The sequence below is a fragment of the Pholcus phalangioides genome, unplaced genomic scaffold (assembly GCF_987345545.1).
Source record: "Pholcus phalangioides strain wild (caught in Gottingen) unplaced genomic scaffold, Ppha-v1.0 ptg000004l_1, whole genome shotgun sequence".
NCBI classification, from domain to species: domain Eukaryota; kingdom Metazoa; phylum Arthropoda; class Arachnida; order Araneae; family Pholcidae; genus Pholcus; species Pholcus phalangioides.
The window spans coordinates 2,732,324-2,757,384 of record NW_028301597.1 but is presented as its reverse complement, the minus strand read 5'-3'; the positions used below and the strand labels follow the sequence as shown (position 1 = coordinate 2,757,384).

Genomic DNA, 25,061 nt, shown 5'->3' with positions numbered 1-25,061 from the left:
TATCTTCACATACAGCACTTTTTCATAATAGTGATTTCCCTCCCCAAAACAAAAAAGAACAATGAACTTGAAGTCATGTTACATGGTATGACAATAAATTGAAAGGAAAAAAAAGTGCAAAATTAAACTTATACGTAAAAAAAAAAAAATAGGGTTGTTTATAATGCTGAAGGAGAAAAAAAAAATCACATGGAAAAAGATTTTTTTTCCAAATCTGCATGAAATGCTAAACACTCATGCATTAATATGACAATAATGCTATATGAACACTGGCTAAAGACATTATACCTGCATTCAGTACCTCCCCAAAGAATTCACATTTTCCTAGCATACTATTCAAATATCATTGCTCAACATAATAAAAAAAATGAAAACTGAACGAAACAAAACCAGGGGAAACAAATGAATTTCTCAATGACAAGATTAAATTTTTAAGTAGACTATGAAAACAATCAACAAGTGCTATGTATCACATTCTATGTTCATACATTTTTCCCATTTGTGTAAAACTTTGAAATTTATAAAATAATTCATTTCCATATATATATATATTATATATTATATGTATATTATATATATACACATATATATATATATATATATAATTATATCTTGAATAATTTTCTCCAGTCTTTCCAAAAGATATTTCCTTGTTTCTCTATTCTTTTCACTGGCACAAAATGATAAAAACAAAGATAGAAAAAGATAGAAAAACAAACTTAAACTCACTTTACCTACATGAGGCAAGAAAAAAATTGAGATTTTAATTTAAAAAATATTGATTATTCCACTGATCCTAAGACAAAAGTTTTTTCTTGACAATAAATTAAGAAAAAAATCCTTATTACTGTATGCACAAATGCAATTTAAAAAAAAACCAAACATTAGGATAATTATGATTAAAATCTGATTACAATATTAGTTTCCTCAATGATTGCAAAAAGAGGAGATAATTCTTTGGTCCCATGTACAATTTTGAAATAAATCTTATTCAAATGTAATTCTTGTTTGTAGGTTTTAGCACAAGTATTTCAATCATATTTTATCTTTATAATTTGATAAAGAAAAATGAATTATTTTTATATCTGAATACTTCATAGATGTTAGTGATAAAAATTGAATATGTATAAAAAATTTCAAAACAAAATAGAGTAAAGACCAAGAAAAAAATTGATATTCTGGGTTGAAAGATATTCCTAAGGATTTGATTTAAAAAAAAAATGTAATTTCCAAATTTAAAAGCTATATTAGTGGAAATAATTAAAAGCTGATCTTTTTTCTCACGCCAATCACAAAACAAAACAGTAAATAAAAAAAAATCCATACACCATGGCAGATGTAACTTTTATTTTGAATAGGAACTCTGAATAGATCAACAAAATAATAAAAACTGCCTTGCCTATGAGCAGAGCATATTCCAGCTGCCAATCTATAACAGTAAAAGTATACCATTGTGATTAAAAAAATAAAACAAGAAAATGCCAGAAATTTTTGATTAGTTTTTAGAAATATTATACGAGATGACTAGTATTTTGTGCTGAATGCAGATATAATAAATGAATAAATATTACACGTATATGTATATTGTGTGACTCTGATATCCAGTTTAATAAAATTTCAGAGAAAAAAATATTTTGATTATAATAACTGCAATGAGTGAAAAAACAAAAACAAAAAAAAAATTGCATAAAATTAATAAAAAAAAGTCATACACTTCAAAAAATTTTGACAGGAAAATAAAACCAGTTTACTCCAAAATAAGACAAGTATAATTCAGCCTTTTTAATAGGCTAAGAAAGAAATGACTTTTCTTATTATAATTTATTAATTTTTTTACAAAGAGAAACAAAAGTATTAACTTTCATGTAATTTACAATAAAACCTCTAAATTTCAAGCTTCACATATTGATGGCGAATTTTCAAACCAACAAAGAATAAAAATTCAATTTTAAAAAGTGTAGCTTTACCATTTACAAAAAAATAAGTTTTCAAATAATTTTTCAAGTTCTAAGTGCTGTACTTTTCTGCACTTATGTCCATTCATATCAAAATATTTGTCATAGCACTTTTTTATTCTTATGGGAATTCTTTGAACGTCTAGAGATTAAACTGATATTTATCAGTTACAATAATTATATTATAAAATCCTTTAAAATTTGTTTCACAAGATAAAAATAGAAAAAAAAATTAACAAATTATACAACGGAGATACAGCACACATGAAACATTACAATCTTTAGCGCAAATAGTCAACAACATAGGCAAGAATTTTATAGTTTATACAGTTCAGAAAAATCTGTACATAATTTAGGAATATTAAAACATTTCACTGTACATGTTTTTATTTTCTAAACTATAAATAGATAATTACTCAACAGACTATGAATATAATAGTATTTTGAAATGAAATAGTCTTGTATTTAGGAATTCAACTTGCATTTGGGAGAAAAATTAAACTATACTTTCACATGGTAGGATAAAAAAAAAATACTGTATATTAGTATGTAGATATGCATAGAAATATGTCGGCACCTATCAAAAGAATTAAAAAAAACCATTCATTCAGAATCCCTGAAAAAAAAAGTCAACTAGAAGAAACATGTAACAAATGAAAAGATATTAGTGATGGAGAACAAATGTTTTCATGAACGATATTGATAAACGTATTATAATCACATGTAACTAATAGCGAACACACACATATACACAAAAGAAATTCACATAAACCGTGCAAAAAATGCTTCAGAATTTTACAATTTCTCAATGAGATTCAGAAATAAAAATTTGCATAAGAATGTCAAGCATTCTCATATGAATAAAATTTCATGAGGATGAAACAGTAAAAAGATTTTTTTGAGGTAATTTCTGACCAACATTAAGCATTATACTGGCATCATTTGCTTTATAGAGAGAAAAATGACAGGATTTTTTTTAAATATATATATATTGCATTTAAAAACTTCTACATTAGAAGATTTTATAGTAAGAAACATGAATAATAAAACAGCATTAATCTAATAATGAGAATTAACTGCTCAGTTCAATATGTCTTCAGCTTAGGTAGCCAATCATGACATATTCCATTTAAGAATGTACAAAAAACAAAAAATAGTAAAAAAAAAAATTCATGCAATCTAATTTAATCAACTTTTGACTTCAACTGAATTTTTTCAGACATAATTTTTATATTATTTTAACCTTTCTAACATGAAATGCCTACCATAAAATTTTTTTTTAAAAATTGCCTCCAGAATTTCTATGCATACATACGGTTTGGTTACGTCATGGTCAACATGACAATAATGAAGAGTTTAAAAATAACTGATTTTTTTTACTGAAGTATTACATCAATGAAAAACCCATAAAAACAAACTAATAAATTTCAAATAGAGGTCAGTAATTTCATATTCCATATAAATATTTTAGGTGGTTTTTTTTTTCTTCATAACACAACATACAATAATGAGATATTATATAGGAAGGGGGAAAAATATATATAAAACATCCATAACAACATGTTTGATGATTATTACAAAAACATCACTGACAACAAACAGCAGTTGCACCAGATTCGAATCTGGAACTTTTTTTTAATCTCTAGTTTTTATTTATTTTTTTTTATTTTGCTTTATAAAATACCACATGAAATGCAAAAAAAGTTTGCCTTTTTTTTTATTTCTTTAAAAGGAAGATGAAGATGTAAATGCACATCAGTTTGAGAAATACAGGATGTATATGTAAAAAAGATGTGTCAAAGTCATTGCTTTGGCAGTCATCTGAACGCCAGCAGTGACAAGTGAATTACAACAGTGAAAAGGAGTCTTAACATCATATATACTTGTCTATAATTCCCCCTGTGATTCCTCAGAGATGTCCACAAAACACAACTCAGACAACTCCAGTCTGTCAGCTTATCCCTACCTTATCATCACATTCCTTCCACACTTCTTCTAGCTCATGAAACAGCTGTAAAAAATTAAAATAAAAAATTATAAAAGGAAAAACAAGGTGATAGAAATAAAACAAAATTCATAAGAACATGTTAAAATGTCACCCATTTTTGACAGCACAAGTACTTTTTTTATGATACAGTAAAACCTGTCTTTAATGGAACTGCATGGGACCCAGTCTTTTTTCTGATCTACACAGGTTTCCACTTAATATAGGTTCAATTGACATAATGTGTAAAATTATGCAACGATCTCATACGCAATTCTCAAATAAATTAACTGAAAATAAAGTAAATAATTTAAAAATATATATATAAGTGAAATAAAATAACAAATTTTCTCTACAATTATTAAATGCTTATCACTTGATATGATACATTATTTATTAAAAATACATGCATATTTACTTTAACATTGCAGTATATACAGTAGATTACATACATTAACTATTTGCATTGCCAAATAGTGAATGAAAAATTAAAACCGTACTGTAAATAAAGCTAATTTGTTTTTAGTAGTTAATAAGGGTTTTTGGTATGCAGTTCACAACTGGACTTTTCTGCCTGACTTTTAGAAAAACAGTTTTGCTGCAGAAATCATACTAAACATCATAGAGTAATTGCTCTTTCAAGGTTTTGACAGCATCAATACTTAAAGACTTCACCCTACACTGTTCTTCTAAAATGACAACATTCATCTCATGTCCATCTAATTTTACTTTCTCTAAAATTTTCAATGAAAATGTCAATACCTGTTGTGTCACGTTCAGTTTGTACACTGTTGTCTATGTTTATGTGATCCTCAGAACTGCGATCATGGAAAACAGCTTGCATGCAATTTTGTAAGTCTTGCTTATCATTTGGAAATCCAACCCTTGCACTGATTTCTCTCACAGAAAAGCTTGCTTTTCCAAAAATATTTGTTATATTAAAGATTTAATATGGAATATATAGGATTATATGCTTGATTTCCAATTGTATACATGGATTTGTGATCTCGCAATTGATTTTACACTTAGATTATGATTTTACACTTAGATTATGATTTTACACTTAGATTATGATTTTACACTTAGATTATGATTTTACACTTAGATTATGATTTTATAGTTGTTATGATTGTAATGTATATTTTGTAATGTATATTTTGTAATGTATATTTTGTAATGTATATTTTGTAATGTATATTTTGTAATGTATATTTTGTAATGTATATTTTGTAATGTATATTTTGTAATGTATATTTTGTAATGTATATTTTGTAATGTATATTTTGTAATGTATATTTTGTAATGTATGCTTTTTTATGAATAAATTGCCAGAGGTATCCAGTCCGTGTGGACAATGAGCCGATATTGCCATATGGCCTGGGTATCTTTCGGTTTGACGGTGGTCACCTCAAGCTCATTAGGGATATCTTGCCTATATCCTCCCTTGGGTTTGAACCTGGGACAGTGACAGCAGCCTTCATGGTGGTAGATGAGCATCTTACCCCCACGTCATTCAGAAGCTAGACTAACTGTTGCTAATGGTAGGGGTGGATCATAGTTTCCCAACCTTTTTTGTTCTATCGCCCCCTTCTTCAGAAATGTTTTTCTCCTATTGCCCCCCAACGCAATCTAACCCATAGGATCCTATGTTATGCCCGAAGCTTCTACTGCCCCCGGGGGCATTAATGCCCACGTTGGGAATCACTGGGGGTAGATGATATAGAATTTACACATTCACACTGGCAAAGAGATTGCTTAAAAAAATTTCCGTAGCGCAGCACTTCAACACGAACATGATGATCTCCTAGTCTATTGGTCATAAAACACTCATTGTGTTTGTTTGAAATTTTCCATTAAGAAGGTAGAATTTTCCTTTCCATTTTTTTTGTTTAATTTAGGTTTTTATAATATGTATTTTGACATTGAAACCACAGGACCAAGATTTTTTCCCCGTTGAAGACAGGTTTTTGTTTAATACAGGTTCCATTAAAGATAGGTTTTACTGTATTTTGAAGATCAAAAATTATACATTTTTAATTTTCATAATGAATTATGCATCCCCCCCCCCCCGAATAATTTCTCTTTGAATGAGATATTTCACAAATCTAATCTTTTTATAATTAATGACATACCATATTGATCCAAGTGGAGTCTTCCAAGCAGTATGCCAGAAGGGAATGGCTGTCTGCATCTTGTTCACTTCTGACATGATTCATCTGCAAGTACAAAACTGAATTAATGAATTTAAAAGGAAGGGAAAATACACTTGTTACACAATTTATATAATCTTGGTAATTAAGATCAAACATGACATAAATGCAAAAAAGATCTTGATGAATCATCTTAGACCGCTTTGGGAAAAAAACAGCACCCATTTCTATCAATACCATGTACTATATAACAAAATTATAATAAAACATGCTATATTTATCTGTACCTCAGAACCACACCATCATATGTCCATTTGAGTGATGTTACAGTGTGAAGAGAAAACAATTTATCTCATTATTTTTTCAATCTCACAAAAAGTATCATGCAGTATATTACCAAATTTTAATCAAAAATTATTTTAACTAAAATACAATACTAAGGCCCTAAACTACAGAATGAGAACTACAAGAATACAGTAATATCTCAAAATTGTCAAGAATGGACATATGATAGTATGGTTCTGAGGTACCGATATGCTACATAAAAATTTGATAAATACAGTTATTATACATAATATTCATACATATCATGCATAATCGATAAGCATTTTGGTAAGTTCGATAAATTTCCCTAAATTTATCACTTTTACCAGCAATTATGCATAGTAACCACAAGCGTTGCAGGTAAATTTAATACGTACTGAAAGAAATTATCACAGACAAAATTTTTTATTTAATAAATTTTTTAATTTTTACAGGCAATTATGCATAATACTTAAGCGTCGTGTTGTTGGTAAGCATTATAAATCTTACTATATGATATACTATACATGATAATTTATACATGTATTGTGTCATTATATCAGAATATGATCGTAAAATTTGTTATTTACATAGGGGTCCGACTATGCTCATCACACATAATAGACTCAGGAATTTTTTTGTCATACTTATTAAATTCATTAATTACACAAGGATAATATGCATAGTCATAGATATAGGCGACAAATTTCAAGTATTTATCAAATTTACCAACAACACTTGATTACTATGTATAATCACTGGTAAAAGTAATAATTTTTTTATTAGTATATATCAAACTTACCAAGATTGGGCAAGTATGCATAATAACTGGGTAAGAATGTATAATAACCTATTTATCACATTTGCGTAACATATATATGTTATGGTAAATGTGATCACCAGTCGTCTTGGTAAGTTTGATAAAGTTCCTTATTTAATCACTTTTAATCACCATTTAATCACTTTTACCAATGATTATTTATTCCTGAATGAAGTTGGTAAGTATGATAAATATATGGAAGAAATCATGCAGAAATATCACTTAAGTTCAATCACTTATCAGCATCTCTCATACAAGATCGGTGCACTGCACTTGGACCCCATTATAGCACCCCCTTTTTGTAGCACCAACCCCGCTTACCGCCACAAATTTTGAGTGAACAAATTATCCATATAGGGATTATAATGTAAAAAAACCTACTGTGACACCAATTCGTTATAACGCCAACTGTTGTTTGGATGTATACAAAGTATATGTGCAATTTTTTCTGAAAATTTTCATTCCCTTACATTAGCCGGCACGCTGTGAAACTTGAGGTACACCAGCTTTTTGATCTTTGGGGGATATGGTCTGTTTCTGGCATGCTGGGAAAAGTGAGGTTTAGTATGGATCACAATATGTATTTAACTAGTTCAATGAATTTTTGGAATAAAGCAGAATTTAAGACTTGAATTTCCTGGCATGCTAAAAAATATGAGTATTCCTGGAACACTGGTTTCCCCCCACTGATTCCTGCCATGACAGCTAATGTGGGGAATACAGTACATTCAATAGCATTTTTAAGTATTAAAATGGGGGGTCAGTCACAGGAACAAAACAAATTCAAAGAAAAGTTAAGGAAACAGAACAGATGCAGAAAAACTGATCTATATCATCACATGTTGAGTTTAGAGATTTTGAATCAAGATGTAATTTGAAAAAAAAAGCCCTTGAAAATATAACTAGTGGTCCTCTTCCTCCCCATGTTCATTCCTCCCTCACAGTGTGAATGAATGATGAATGATACATTATATGTAACATAACACATACACGTTATAAATTCTGTAATTTTATTACCTTTGTACGGCATTTTATGAAGAAGTTATATTTCTGATGATGAAGTCTGCTGTACAGAGATATAGATGCATAACATATGGCACAAATATTGAATTGTGTTTTGTTCGACAAAGGCGACTCTGTGGTGGAACCTAATGTTGTGCTGTCATATGGAGGACCATAAAACTGAACAAGTTTTTCACCTTTGGCTGCATTGCAAATCTATAAAAAAAGTATCAGTAATAAATGTTAAATTTTTGAGCATTTTATCTTTTGAAGGACATCACAAAGAAACTTTTAATGTTAAAATATTGAATTTTTTTGTATACCTGGCAATCCAAATCTTCTGAGTTTGAAGAAGGCAACATATTTATACAAGGGTAAATTTCGGCACATCTACGTAAATCACTATCACAAGTTTCTTTCAAAAGTAGTTTTTTCTTGTTATCAGTCACGTCTTCAATCACCCTAATGTTTGTGATGAAGAATTCATCTGGAAGAAAAATTAAAAAATTAAAACCAAAAGAGATTTCCTAAAATAACCTAATTACATTTTAAAAATTGATGAATAGTTTTATTCCTGAATCTGATTTTGATATTTTTGAACTGACTTGCAAAATTAAGTACATTCCTTATCCTATAGTAGGGATCTTCAATCTTTCAGACACAGTGGGCCAAATCAAAACTTACCAAGAAACCTGCTGGCCACCAACTCACATAATTTAGCGACATTTTAATAAAAAGGGCCAATGTGTGCAGGCCCAGAGTTAAACAGGGACAAAAATAACAAGATTTTATTTATTCTGAAATTATTTTTATTAATTTTCAATTCTGATTAGTTCAACATCTTTTTCACTAATTCTGAAAAAGTTTTTGATTAATAACTGATTGAATTAGTTCTGATTAATTTTAATCTGAAATCACAGAATGATTCTGTAATTATTTCTGCAGCAATTGTGAAATTATTTTCCTCTTCTCAATATATGTTGAAACTATTCCTTTCAATAATCATGCAATTATTCTTTTATTGATTGTGAAATAATTTCTATCAGAAAATACAAAATTATTTTGCTCATTGACTCATAAGTAATTTTTTTTTTCACTAATTCTAAAATTGCATCAAAAATTCTAAAATGATTTCTTTCATTAATTCTGAATTGGCATCCATTTGTGCTAGAATTATTTCTTTCATTAATTCCAAACATATTTCTTTTGTTCTTTTGGTTTTTTTTAATGATGTTATCCTGATATATTCCCAGGAGATCAATATGATTTACTTCATTTATTAATTACAAAATTATTTCTTTTATTAACTTTAGAATTAATCAATTTTCTATGTTTTCAATGGTCTACAGAAAGATCCTTTTAAAAATATTTCATCCACAGCTTCTGCAAGATATGAATATGATCACATTAACACTGGACATTCAAGATTACTGATTTCATTTCCAACTCCAAAGAAAGTCCCCATGCCATTGCAAATGAATCACATTCAAAAAAGAAATTTCCTGTGTACCCTAGCTCACTATAAAAAATAACTTGAATTAAGTGTGAAATTCTGTTCAGAAAATTATTTACCATTTTCTTTTGTGATTTCCGATAAAAAATTCGGGTCTAGAGCCTGGCTGATTAAGGTCTGCAAGTAAATTTCAAAATTTCGTCGCAGTGGATTCATAGGTGCAAGTTCCGTGAACTCTTCATTTCTATAATATAAAAGAGACATGAAAGAATATGAGCGGGGAAGGGTATGGGAATACATACAAAAGTATCACAAATTCAAAAATGCTGAATCTGTAATTGTAGTAAATACAATATGCAAATTGACAAAGAAAAAAGAACCCCACAGAAAAAAACATAGAATAAATAAATCAATAAAAATATTAATATTTTTAAATCAAAGCATAGGTTTGAAATGAAAAAAATTGTTTCAAACTTAAATTGAAGCAGTTTTAATGTTCCAGATTACCTGACTAGATTATTATCAGATTACGGGTCAGATAATCAGACTATATTCATGGTATATATGTGACTATGGTAACTGTGTTTTTATATTTCTTGGATTCCCTTAATTAATTTTAAAAAATTTCAATATATAGCTTTTTTTTAAATTTAGTTTTAGCAATTGAAATCATGCAAGTTTATAAAATGTGATTCCAAAGAATGTACAAGATTCAGAATTTAAAAATCATACTTTAAAGAGATGATTGCAGTCGAATCACGTTTTAACAAATACCGTTACAGCGAAAATCTCGTTTTAACGAACACTTTTCTAATTCCTCAGATAAACGTACACATGAACAATGCAAAAACCTGGAATTCCTTTATAAAAAAATGTTGTTATAACGAAGTGATTTCTCCGGTCTCTTGGAGTTCGTAATAACAGGATTCGACTGTATTATTTTATTTCTGTCCTATATAAAAGCATGAATTACATTCATTGTCACTGAGAGGATCATGAAATTAACCCCTCTGCGTGCATCTCAATACATAGTAGTCACAAGCAGAAAAATTTTTTACCACCTGATTTTTTTAAATAATCATAGTAAAATTTTATTGCACAGAGAATACATTTTACTATACCATAACTATTTTTTTACAGTTTTAGAATCAAAACTGGAAAAAGGATATAAATTATTTTTAGCAGAGCTACACAAAGTTTGACTTTTTTAAAACTTAAATACCACAAATTGGGCCTTGGCATAGAAATTTCTGAACTGGTTTGAAGGGTTAACTTAGCCCCAGAAATTTCCGATACCTTTGATATGAAATATCTGATTGATATTAGATTCTTAATGATATTCTATGGGGTCAAGTTAATCATATGATGTACTAGATGGCAACAACTCTAATACCAAAAATGAGAACAAAATACTGAACTGAAGAAAACAAATCTGATCCCACAAACACTCATTCATTCTGACCACATTTTTGATTGTGTGCAGAATCGCTTCGTTTCTTACCTTTAAAACTCCTCTAAGATGGCCACTCGGCATTCCGCAAAAGAGTGGCCGTCTGCAGAGGTGACTGCCGAATAGGGTTGTATGACAGGAAAAGCACATTTCAGAGGGCTTGTCAAAATAACGGTTTTCCACGTCACTAAAAATCTTATGATCAATTTACTTACAATGCTCACATATACAGTGAAACCTCGCTACAATGATAAATCTCTCTACAACGGTAATTTTTTAAATATTGCCTGGAACAGCCTATAATCTGTAATGTTAAGCGTCTTTCGATACAACGATATCCTTTACTATGATAAAGCCCCTATAACAATATTTTTTAGGAGGATTGTGAAATTGCTACAACTTTTATTTATTTTTCACTTGAAATATCCTTCAGTATATTTTTTTTAACTCATGTCACATGTTTCAGTTCTTCAGAGGACGTCTAATAATGACATCTGTGTTGGGCATCATCTAATCACAGAAAGTGTTCTGTATTGCTACTTTTCTGCAATACTCCAAGTGCATCGCGATAAACCCTTTTACAGGAGCAATACACTTCTAACTGAATTTCTTTAAGCAAAAAACTTGTTTTTGTAACCCTTATCTACAAGGAAATGGCTGCACACAGGTTGGCCGCTGACTGCATACAGAGGTAGCCACAGAAGGGGGGGGGGGTGATTTTTGTATTGTGTATGGAGCCTATTGTCCATTCCGAGGAAAACTGACCATGAAAGGGGGTGGCTACCTAGGGGAATTTCACTGTATTTTCAAATTTAGCCTATTATTCAGCTATTATGCATTGTGTTTTCTGTTTCTGCTAGTATCAGACAAAGTTATTGATTTGATTAAACACAGGATCATCTTAAAGTATGGGTCCACCAGGCACATCCTGAGGGCTTTTATGACCATAACATTTAGTGGTACAATATGTATGTAAATTCATAGTCTGATATTTCCATTCGGGTAGAAACATGAGCAGATACAGTCTCCTTGAAGGGAGGGCGAGGTGAATGTACACTTCAGCTCTCCCGCCTCTGCCAAAAATACTTTTTTTACAGAGTGGAAAAGAAGGTGATGGGGGCGCCCTTCACCGTATCTGTTTATGGTTAGACGGGGCCTCCGGAACTTTGTCTGTGGTTCATGATACTATTGAGATGGTGTGATTACAGATATAATAATGCAAATAACAAAAACATGAATCAAAATAGTTATAATAAATTGTAAAAAAGGCTTACAAATTTGAATCCTCCTCAACCCCCAGGTATTGCACTACAAACATAGTACGAGAATCTGATAAGATATTGACCTTAGCTTGCATGTATTTTCCTTCCTGAATATTGTTCCAGGCTGCATACTACAGTAAAGAAAGATGAAATTAATTTTCTACAAAAGAGATTATCTTGAATTTCATTTAAAATTTACAAAAATAACATGGCCAACTCTTGCTCATCCAAATTCATTCATCTATATACAGTAAAACTCTGTTATAATGGCAGTTCACAATCAGAGAGAAGATTGTTGTTATAATGGATTTCTCACTGTAAACAAATTTTAATGTTTTGCACTGAAGGAACATATAAATGGGAAAACACAAACAAGATGAATTTATCTTTCTTCTCCTTTTATTTGAACTACTTTTGCTGAAATATCCATCTAGTGTGCTTATGTACACACAGTGTGGATTACAAAACAAAAAACACTTGACGATGGAAGCCCAAACTTTTACGCGATTTGAATTTTAGTTTCATTATTTTTTGCACACTTGAATAAAATCTGAAGTTTTGTGTTTTGAGCTGAACTTCTTTTTCTTTCCATAGCAAAAAAAAAAAGAGCTAAAATTTAAGACTCATGTACTTTTGACATAAAAAAAGCAGCAAGATCGCAGAAAAACACGACTTACGACAGAGAAAATGATTATCGCCGGTTTGCCTTGTGTCTAGAATTTGGACGATTCCGGGGGGGGGGGGGGAGGATTTTTCCAGGACCTGCCCAACCAACACCAGTACAGATAAAATTTTGTATTTTTCCCACCTCCTATATACAAGATACCTTCTATAATACAGATAAACAAGAAGATAAGATATAGCATGAGGTCTTATCTGTTGGAAGGTATTGACATACCCCATTTATAAACACCTACGAATAGGGTGGAGAGATGAAAATGCCACTCTTTCTGGGCCATTTTATATATAATTCTTAAAGGGAAGAATAAAACATGCTTTTCGAGAGTTACCATTGTCATGATAGCGAATGTGTTCCAATTTTCATTCATAACTTGTTATAAGCAAATATTTTTTTGTATCTTTAACATTGGCTGTTGACAATCACTTGTGAATTACTCGTTACTGTGAGATTCTCATTATAAGCCATAATTGTTATAACAGATTTTAACTGTATATATTTAGCTGGAAGGGAAGGCACATAAACATAGCTTTTTATAAACCCCCCATAAGAAGAAATCGCACACTGTGAGGTCCGGCGATCTTGGAGGCCAGTGATGTTTAACTGAATCATCAGGTCCTGTACAGCTGATCCATCGTTTAGGAATGCAATTGTTCAAAAATTCTCAAACGTCCAAGCTCCAGTGTGATGATGCCCTGTCCTGCTAGAAAATGAAGTCATCCAAATCTGTTTCTAACTGTGGGAAAAGCCAATCTCGCCAAAGGAAGAGCATTAGCGCCACCTGTATGCAACTGTGTGATACTTGAGATTTCCCTCTTTCTACCTATACATTATATTTTTTTTAATCGGATGATTCTTTTTCAAACACCCTGTACTTCTATCACAGTATGAATTCAAAAAGTGACACTTAAAAGTTTCTATCAATTCAAAATTATGATATCAGAAAATTTCCAGTCATTAAAATATGCATGCAAATTCCCTGTGGAATGTTTATGAGATGTGTGTAAGAAGTAGTAGTAGTTACTCAAATTAGTCTGTTCAGTCTGAAAATTGTGATACAAGTATTCAATCATTACACTTCACTCACTTCACTTCTAAAATATATGTACACGGCAGTACTGAAAATCAGGCATAACACTATAACTACACACTACACTCAGGCATACACTCAAAGCGTTAGGTACACAAGCACACTTCCAGCCCAACTCACTCTGTTGTAAATTGCCCATGACAATAGACTGGAGTTGTGCTCGTTTTGAAAGAAAGTCTGAAAACTGAAAAATAATATCCTGCAAACACAAGAAGGTTTCTTACAGTATAAGTATTGCGATGAACCTGTACTCCATTTTCCATGCAGGGATCAAAGCGTTGCAGGACTTTCATGATATTATCTACTCTCCAGATAGGTGCCTTATCTTTTCCAAGGTCTGATTTGGCAATGACAAAAACTCCCTAAAACATCATAACAATCAATAATAATTGAGAATCAATATCACAATGCACACAAACACAATGAAATTTTATCATTAAAATATAAAACATTAATAATCATTCTATAAAAAACATTTAGATACTTTTTTCAACTGAATGCCTTCTAAGTTATTATTATTTTATAATATAAAAATGTCAAGATATTATTAGGCTACTTGAAAATTCTGATCTTTCCTGAAAAATAGGTATGAAGTTTTTCTTAAAAAGAAAAAACTTTCAAGAGAACATTCAAATAAACGTTTGATTTTATGTAAATTTTGACCACTACACATCTGTATCAAGGGTGTCAAACTCAATTGGACCCTGAGCCATTTGCTTCAAAATTATCTCTCAAGTGGGCTGCCAATGAGAAAATAGAGTAAACAAAAATTTGTTAATTAGTAATTTAAATTAATTTTAAACAAAAACTGATCAATTGGAATCAAAGAACTAAATTATAAAATATAATTCTACCTACCCACCAAGATTCTTACTGATTAACTGTTGACATAGAGAAAAATAATTGAACAAATGCACACAATTTGCTCCTAAAACTTGCAAATGCATCACGTATGTTATCTCTGTATTGTTCCAATTTTAGTATATGTACTGCTGAAGCGAGTACACGCATGTTATCTGACTTTTCCTTTGAGGTCTGATATTTAAACCCTTCAAATGTCCTGTAATATCAATTAAGAAGGCCAAATCGCACACCTGTCTCTAATCATTAAGAAATGAAACATCTTAACACTCGAAAGATGGACGAGGATCTGTGTGACCATGTGCACTCTTTCTGCTCCTATATCTCAAATAAGAATGAACCAGAAGCTTTAAAATTTCTCAACTTTACCTGAATTATCATGTTCTTGGCCTACACCAAAGTGTTTTCCATTAACTTTCTTAGCAACGGAGAAAAGAACGTATATATCTAGAAAGACTGAAGGGGGGTTACAATGACTCCCCCCCATATATTTTAGAACACGTTTGCCATATCTACCAACATCGTCACAATTGATTTTGTAAGGTCAAAATTCTTCTGATAGTCTCTTTGTGCCTTTAATACTGTACAATCTCCATTCGTGAGAATTTTTTTACCTTAATTGTTATCTGTAGATGTCAGTCATCAGGTGTCTCAGCTTTTGTTATCTAGCATTTTTGCCATTTTGCCCAATTAATTGTTTTTTCTGCAAAGTAGAAATATCCACATGCTTATGAATGCTCTAGAAATGGCAAAAAGACACAAATTCACAGAAGTAGGGAAAGATTGTGTGTGTGAAGAAGCTGTAGTGCTAATGAGGAGAGAAAGAATGAAAACTAGAAACCTTTGTGAAGTAAGCAACACTATTGATGATGGATGTGCAAATCAGAATGAAATTATACTTCCAAAAATGCCTCAGCTGATGCAAAATAAAATGCTACTAGAAGCAATTAATGCAAACCACACTGAAAGCCATCAATGAAAACTTAGAACTACACCAAAACATCAACTGATTTTCATAAATATCAGAGATCTCAACAATATCCTGTTTATTGCTAGTGAAAAAACTGCTGCAGATGAAAGTGTAAGAAATATTGTGGAACCTTCCTTGTCAATAGGAAGTCAAAGATTCCAAAATATTTTATGACAAACTCATTGCTTACAGATACTGGTTTCACGTCACTGGAATTATGAATTTTTTTTTCAAATCTAAATCGACAAGTTTGGTTGAAACCCTTCAGAAAGACTATCCTCAGGTACTTCCAACCAAAAAAAAAACAAAAAAAAAAAACAAATCACACATATTTGTGATAATATTCACAACTTAGAAGCAATATAACACTGAAATTATATAGCGAATATAAAAGATACAGATCTGTCAACCTCGAGTTTCCTCCACACTGATGCTCATTAAGAGAGGTAGTTTGCACACACACAAAATAATCCTTTAAAATTAAATAATGATTAAATATATTAACAGGTAAATATATTTTCAATATATATAATATATAAATATTTAATAATATATATAATATATAAATATTTAATAATATATATAATATATAAATATTTAATAATATATATAATATATAAATATTTAATAATATATATAATATATAAATATTTAATAATATATTTTTAATATATTTACCTGTTAATATATTTAATCATTATTTAATTTTAAAGGATTATTTTGTGTGTGTGCAAACTACGATCTGTATCTTTTATATTCGCTATATAATTTCAGTGTTACATTGCTTCTAAGTTGTGAATATGATCACAAATATGTGTGGCTTTTTTTTTTTTTTTTGCTTTTTTTGGTTGGAAGTACCTGAGGATAGTCTTTCTTTATTTACCCACTAATTCTTTATGGTATAACTCTATTCTGTCATAAAAATACTATACCAATGGGTAAAATACTAAAATGTTCAAAAAATGCTGGAAAAAGCAATGGAGTCAAAGCCCTACCCGTCTTTTTAAGTATAGTCCCCGCCTGTCTTTCTAGTGTTAATCTTTCACATTTCTAAGAACAATTTCATCTCATTTAAAAGTCAAAACCAAAATGTTCCTTAGAACTTTATGGCAAGGCAATTAACAAATTTCTATGTAATGAGATAGCCTCCCCCTAAAATTTGTTTACAAAGTCTTTTAGAAATTGCAGGAATAAGGGGTGCTTGAACACCCCAAATTTTGTTGAGTGCTATTGAAAAACAAATGTACATTTGAGGATATTATTTTCAACAGGTCACACAAATTATCACCTATTGATGTTATTATTCTGACCGCAACATGCCTTGATATTGAGGTGTCATGAAATGCTTGCACATATTCAAGGCAGACATTTTCAACAGCATTTATCATTTGGTTCCCAACTTTGAGACAAGAAAGCAAGCCGATCTTCCCTTTGAAAAGTCAAAAGTCTCGTCACAGAGAGCAACAGACCTACAATGTTATAACCATTTAATCATTACACTCCGCTAATAGTTAGAAAAACTGATCACAGATGGCAGCACTGCATATAACAAGCATTACACAGCAACAAACTGCACATTAGGTTCCCAACATGTACCAATTCATTAGAAATTCCGCAGAGGAATGCGGATGAGGTGCATGTATGGTTTAGTAGTAGAATTTTTAGCATAGATTTCAAGAAACCATTGCTTAAAAAAAGACTTGCAATTTTTCATAAATGCATAGCGACTATCAATGTCAATTCATTCTGTTCATAATTTTTTATGTGTCGTCAGTTTGATGCCCCCAATCCACATGATACGCTGGGTAAATCATAGTATAAAAATAAGAGGTTATCAGACTGATTTTTGAAAAAAGAAAAATACAGAAGCCATTGCTATTGCATCAGTCTTGTGCTGTTCATATACGAAAGCTGATAATCACATGGAGGGAAAATATGTTGTGGTGATAGGGGAATATTTAAAAATAATAATAACAATAGCACAGATAATTTCAATTTGATCCCTAGAGTTGTCAAGAAATTAAATCAATAATATAAAACCTGTCTATCTGAAAATTGAACAGAGAGAGGGAAAAAATTGAGACAGAGTTAACACAAAAAAAAACCAAATTCTAAAAAAAATGACAAAAATTTTGGTTGAGGAAAAATTTAAAAATGATGTACTTGACTGCATATTCAAAATAAAAAAATATATATATTGCAGTTTGACATTTGAGTCGGCAGCACGCTAGTTTTCAGCTGTGCAGAGGTCTGGGTTCCAATACCAGTACAGGCAAACATGTCTACTAACACTAACAAATTACATTGGCAGATCACACAGATTTCTTGAGAAAACATTAAGATCAGGGCTCCACTGACTAGATTTTTTTTCCCCTCTGCACTCTTAAATCACTGTTGAACCATGATTTTGGGATAAGTAGGTTTCCAGACTTTTATCATTCTTTTGATGTTATTTTCATACTGTTTTAAGATCATTTCTGCGTTTCTGATTATTTTTTGAGAGAGTACTATATGGTATTCCAAACTTTACCATCATCAGAATTTACACCCATTTCTTTTTCTATTGGAAGAACTTTGCATTTTTCACCTATTTCTTCTATATTTCTCTACTACGAGAATAAACAAACTGCATTCACTTATGAGATGTTACTCATTAATTTTCCCATCTGTATCCCTCCCCTTTCAATGCCCCACCCTCTTGATACGTTTTGTATTGTATCCCCTCTACTTGATCAGTTTTGCAGATCTATGAGTGACAATATACATTATCCTCATGACAGATTGTAATTTTATCTTGAATTTTCTTCTTAGTTTCTTGGTTATTGCTTCCATTGTATACAGATGATGAGTGTAATCATTTTGTATGGTAAATGCACAAAATATTTTTTGTTTCAAGACATGCATGGAGTTTTTTTTTTAGTGTTTCGAGATAGAGATGTTATGCAATTACTGTACAATATAGTATGAATATATATAACAAACAAAATGAGAATTTACAATATTTTTCTTTTCAGGAGGCTTAGGGGTGCTGTTATCTTGTTCTTTTTTTTTCTTTTTCAAGCCAGATTTTCCAGCACGTTTTGATGCACCACCATCTTCAGGCTCTTTCTTTTTCCTCTTGACAGAAAATGGCCTTGGGGACGTAGATGAGCTTTTCTTACGTCTCCTTCTAGTGGGATGGCCAGAAGCAGTAGATTTGATTGAATCCATGGGCTGAAAAGTGAAACTAAAAGTCAACAGGCTAAACAAATTTCCCTTTTGTATTTATGTAAACTAAATAGTTTTGTTTTTAATTTTATTAACTATAAGATTAATTATACCTTTGGAGCTCTTGATGTAGGAGTCCAAGCAGGATCAGAATCTGAATCATCAACCAAATCAATTTCATCTGAGCTTGCATCGATAGGCTCTATTTTTATAGATGGCCCTGCAGAATGAATATATATTTAGAGTATTGGAATATTTCTATTGCCTCTAAAATTTAAGGGGAAAAAATAATTTCTTTTTAATATAACCTGTTTCTTTGAATTTTATTTGGATCGCCACTGTGAGGGCACACTCTACAACAGTAAACTCATCTGTTTGTCCCAATCTGCAAATTCACATTTTTTAATCCTGATTACTATTGTTTAGTAGTACAAGTTATGCCTATGTAGACATGCCTCTCTGAGCAAGGTATCCAAGCCAACAAAAAAAGTCTGTCCATCTCTTTGAGAGTCATCACAGTATTTCTATTGTACCTCGGTATCAGGAAAGATTCACGCAAGGGGTATGTATCAACTCTTTACACCTGTGAACATCCTTTAGAATGGTAGGCGAGGATCTTATTGTCATGGACCACTGTGTCCATATGGGAGAAAAATTTGATAGAAAGGGAGGGAGATTAAAAAAAAAACACAAAAATGATTTAAAAGTTGGCATCATTTACATGTTAGTGTGTGTTAGTTGTTTCACACACGTGTTCCATCTCTTTTACACTGCTTTCATAATTTCCATAGAAATGATTAACACAGAGATTTGTTCCCTTCTCTGCATTATTATGGTTTGACTCCCTTGACTTCTGAAAGGAAAAAGTATCCCCCTCTTTCCACCTGTTTTTATTTCTTCCTTTTTTCATAGGAAAAAGACCATAAATGCTTAGAGGAGGTATAAGGGATATAGAGAGAGGGAAACCTATTTCTTCCCCGCCGACGTTATATCACATGATTGTCATCTTCTTTTGTGCTTTTTCCTTCCTTCTATGGCCATTTTCTATGGTGAAAAGAACGAGTGGTTTGAAAGTAGTTTTAAATCATTGTAAAAATGTGTGCTGTCTTCGTATTGTGCTTATGGCTGTTCTGAAACATGTCAAACTCTTATCGTTTCACAGGTGTCTCTGTTATCATAAAATATACTTTCATGGTTTTTGAATAAATATAAGGTATTAAAGCTTGCAATTGTGAAGAAAGTTCATCTTAGCTTGTGTTTTCTAGCGTAATAAGTCTTTATATCTTGCATATTTTCAATAATATTTGTCTTAACTTATGAGGCTATTAATAATTAGTCAAAGAATTATACATTTTTAAAGTTGCATCTGAAATTAGTTTCAATTTGGTTCTTTTGTTTAAATGCTGTCCAAGCAGGCTTATATGTTTCTCTTGGCGACCAAATATTTTGCCAAATGAGATTTGTTGTTTGATGACTGAAACAGTTATTGTCATTAAACTTTTCATTGCAAACAAAAAAAAAAACGTAAATGATGATTCCTAGAATAGCAAAATTTCAGTTTGTAGCAGGGTTGTTTGGTTTAAACCACGTTGGTTTAAACCTTGGTTTTAAACTGGTTTTTTTAAAAAAACCACTTTGGTTTTTTTCAAAAAATCAGATAAAAGTGGTCTAAATATCATTTTTTTTCCCTAAAAAATATCATATTTGTTCATTATTAGCCAAAATGTTTCATTTTTACCTCATTTCATATCCTTGGGGTACATTCTGATGGTATATCTTTAAATGACATAAGATTTTATAAGTGGTTTTTTTCAAAAAGTCTCATAAAAGTGCCCAGAATATATATATTTTTTTCATATGAAGTATCTTAGTCATTTAAAGTTATATATAAAAGCCAAAATTTCTCATTCTTACAACATTTTCTAACCTTTGGCTACATTCTGATGCTCTATCTTTAGCAAATTCATGAATAAGGATTGCATCACACATCTAAATGTAGTGGTGTATTATCTCACAGGGTTTCTTTTTCCCTTCACAAAGAAGCAGCTACAGTAGTGATACCATCATGCTAGGGGCAAGTGGTCCTATAATCCAATAAAGACACCAGCTGTCCTTAAAGGACAAAGACTAGTGTACTAGTTGTTACATTACCTCACATACATTTTCATTCCCATAAGAAGTAGCACATCTCCTACTGTATATCTCCCAGTCTTAATATATTCAATAGTTGTTTTTTTTATAATTTCACACACACACTGTTAAGCCCAGTTAATCAAGGTTCTACTGTATAGTAGTAACAGATTTATAAAAAATAATCAGCTATATACAGGGTGATTATAATTTAAGTTTTGATTCCAAAACTAACAATAAGTACTGATCGGAATGACCTGAAAATTTGCATGGATACTCCTGAAGCAATGGACGTTTCTTTCGCAAAAGAAAAAAGTGCAAAATGTGCAAGTAGACGATGCTGTACTTGGCCAGCAGTATAATCTATTTTGTGCAACCACATCATTTCGGTACTTCCACAGCATCAGTGTGTGGATAGAACTTCTATCAAGATGCACATTGCAATACCAGCAAAGCAGCTGCTGAAGACCCATTTTGACAGGATGCACCTTAACCCTTGCAACTTCTGGCTGTGGGGGTACCACAAAATGTTATAAACAGTGGTCAGATTGCAAACTTTGGTGAATTGTAATCTCCAGCACATTCCCTATATGTTAGAAGTTCCTCATTCCTCAGGAATATGAACGGGGGAAAGGGGACGCGTTTGGTTTAATAAAGCTGAATTGCAAGCACATCCACATTATGACCATGGCTTACTCCGATTCTGCTGTTGAACAAGAATATTTGTGCTTTCAGCCTCATAGCCAGAACACGCAGTGGACAACATATTTAACATTTTTTGAGTAAGTTGTAGTTATTTGTTCAATTACTTCATTTTTTTTGTGATGTTTCCGTGAATTATGGACTCGTGCAATGCTATAATTAAGTTATGATTTTCCCATGACTGGCTATCGTTTCCATTCTGCAAACAAATTTCCCACGTGTTGGATGATGTCATTAATTTTACATTTTTAAGTATTTTTTCCCCTTTATCAAATAAAATTGAATTTTTTCAGGAATATTCATGTCAATTTTCAAGTCATTCTGACAATCGCTCTTTTTTTACAGTATTTTGAAATCAGAACCTTAGTTATAATCACCCTGTATATCGTAAATCATCGTTAATTAATCTGCATTATTTATGCTTCATTAAATGCATTATATTCACCTAATTTATATTACTTTTTGCAAAATAGCTTCGTAATTAAGTATACTGAAAGTAACTGGAGAAAAACCTTTATATATTATATGATTAATAATAACATTAAAAGAATTTTGAAACACACAGTAATCCATTGAGTTAAGCAAAAAATAATTAAATGACAAAATGGTTTTTGTTAAAATGTAATAAATATTTATTGATTAATTAGCATGGGAATAGTGTTAATTGCATTAATAAACATTTTATTTTAGTTAATTATTACAAGTTTGAATGATTTTTCAGAAATTTCATTGTTTTTAATGTCAATACTATTTAAAACAAAAAACCGGTTTAAACCAAAAAAACCCGGTTTTTTGGTTTTTTTTCAAAAAAACCGGTTTTTTTACCAACCCTGGTTTGTAGGATATTTTGATTTTTCAGCCATTATATTTTCCACACATTGTTTATACATTATTTTTTTCCCCCCAAATCGTGTAATACATATATTTTCAGCATTGTGATATTTGTTACATTTTTCAGAATTCTGATGTACATTATATTTTTTCGTGTTAACATTATATTTTTTTTATAAAGAGCCTATATTATTTCCACTGAATTTTATAAAAAAATTTTAGACTGAAAACATTTTTAAAATAAAAAGTAATTTTATTTTTAAAGTTGGTGATCACCTGATGCATAACAGCTAGACATGTAATGAAAAACACAAGGAAATTTGAATTTCTAAGATAGAAAGCAGGGTAATGAAGCTTATAGCTTATTTAATATTCACTGAACTTTCTTGAAAACCCTAACTTCAAATTCAAATTCAAAAATTAATTTTTTCATTCAACTCTTCTTGAATTTAAAAATTATAATTTAAAAAATTATCAATTTTTCAGAGGGTCATCACAGAGCTCCTCTAAGAAAAGCTCTTTAAAAATCATCAAACTAAAAAGAGAGTCACACGACCACATGCCCTGAATGAAAGAAATGAATAGTCTTGCCCATTCTATTGTATATCTCCTTATAAGCATCAATGCACAATAAATTGAAAGCAGGGTTGTTTGGTTTAAACCTTGGTTTTAACCAAGTGGCATTTTTCAAAAATCAAATAAAAGTGGCCTAAATATAATTTTTTTTCCTTGAAAAATATCATATTGGTTCATTATTAGCCAAAAAAAAAATTTTTTTTTCATTCTTACCACATTTTATATTCTTGGGGACATTCTGATGGTATATCTTCAAATGGTATAAGGTGGTGTAAGTGGTTTTTTCCCAAAAAGTCTCATAAAAGTGGCCTGAATGTATATATTCATCCATATAAAGTGTCTTAGTTATTTAAAGTGATATACCGAAGCCAGAATTTCTCATTCTTACCTAGCATTTTCTAACCATTTTCTATTTTTAGTAGTTACATTACCCCATAGACATTTTCATTTTCTTTCCCATAAGAAGTACCACAACTCGTACTGTATATTACCCAGTCTTAATATTAAATAATTTTTTTTTATACCTTCACTGTTAAGCCCAGTTAATCAAGGTTCTACTGTATAGTAGTAACAGATTTACGAAAAATAATCAGCTTAATCATCATAATAAACATGGTGATTATAATTTGAAGTTTTGATTCCAAAACTATACAATAAGAACTACTGGTCAGAATGACTTGAAAATTTACTTGGATACTCCTGAAGCAATGAAAATTTCTTTGACAAAAGAAAAGAAGTGCAAAATGTGCAAGTAGATTATGATTTACTTGGCCAGCAGGATAATACAATTTTGTGTAACTACATCATTTCGGCACTTCAACAGCATCAGTGTGTGGATAGTACAACTTTTATCAAGATGCAGATTGCAATACCAGCAAAGCAGCTGCTGAAAAACCATTTTGACAATAATATAAGTAGGATGACATGACACCTGGCCGTCAGTTCACCTGACCTTAACCCTTGCAACTTTTGGCTTTGGGAATACTCCAAAATGTTATATGTAGTGGTCGAATTGCAAACTCTGGTGAACTGCAAGCACATCCATATCATGACCATGACATACCCTGATCTGTTGTTGAACAAGCATTTTTGTGCTTTCACTTCATAGCCAGAACACAGTGGACAACGTATTTAACATTTCTTAAATAAGTTGTAGTTTTATTTGTTCAATTACTTCATTTTTGTAATGTTTCCATGAATTATGAAATCGTGAAATGCTAATTAAGTTATCATTTTGCCCTGACTGGCTATCGTTTCCATTCTGTGAGCAAATTTTCCACATGTTGGATGAGTACAGTGTCGTTAATTTTACATTTTTAAATATTTTTTCCCCCTTTGCCATTTGAAATTCCATTGCTTCAGGAATATTCATGTAAATTTTGAAGTCATTCTGATGATAGTTCTTTTTTTTAAAGTGTTTTGAAATCAGAACTTTAGTTATAATCAGCCTATATATCATAAATCATTGCTAATTAATCTATTATTTGTGCTTCAATTAAATACATTATATTCACCTAATTTTATCAGTTTTTGCAAAATAGCTTCCTAATTGAGCATACTGAAAATAACTGGAGAAAAAACCTTTATATAGTTAATAATAACATTAAGAATTTTCAAACCGAAAGTAATTCATTGA

General features: G+C 30.8%; 1 protein-coding gene across 1 annotated transcript in view; it reads right to left on the bottom strand.

Annotated features, from left to right (window-relative positions):
• Window positions 1-3,625: 3,625 nt before the first annotated feature.
• Window positions 3,626-25,061, bottom strand: part of LOC149086420 (uncharacterized) — a 38,288-nt gene continuing 16,852 nt past the window's right edge. The window contains exons 3-11 of the mRNA XM_089255529.1: window positions 19,300-19,406; window positions 18,977-19,192; window positions 14,373-14,510; window positions 12,392-12,510; window positions 9,787-9,911; window positions 8,538-8,701; window positions 8,230-8,430; window positions 6,072-6,155; window positions 3,626-3,966 (exon numbers count right to left, since the gene is read on the bottom strand). Coding sequence (XP_089111655.1) covers window positions 3,907-3,966; window positions 6,072-6,155; window positions 8,230-8,430; window positions 8,538-8,701; window positions 9,787-9,911; window positions 12,392-12,510; window positions 14,373-14,510; window positions 18,977-19,192; window positions 19,300-19,406 — 1,214 coding nt within the window. The 3' untranslated portion in view covers window positions 3,626-3,906. The remainder of the gene's footprint in view (window positions 3,967-6,071; window positions 6,156-8,229; window positions 8,431-8,537; window positions 8,702-9,786; window positions 9,912-12,391; window positions 12,511-14,372; window positions 14,511-18,976; window positions 19,193-19,299; window positions 19,407-25,061) is intronic.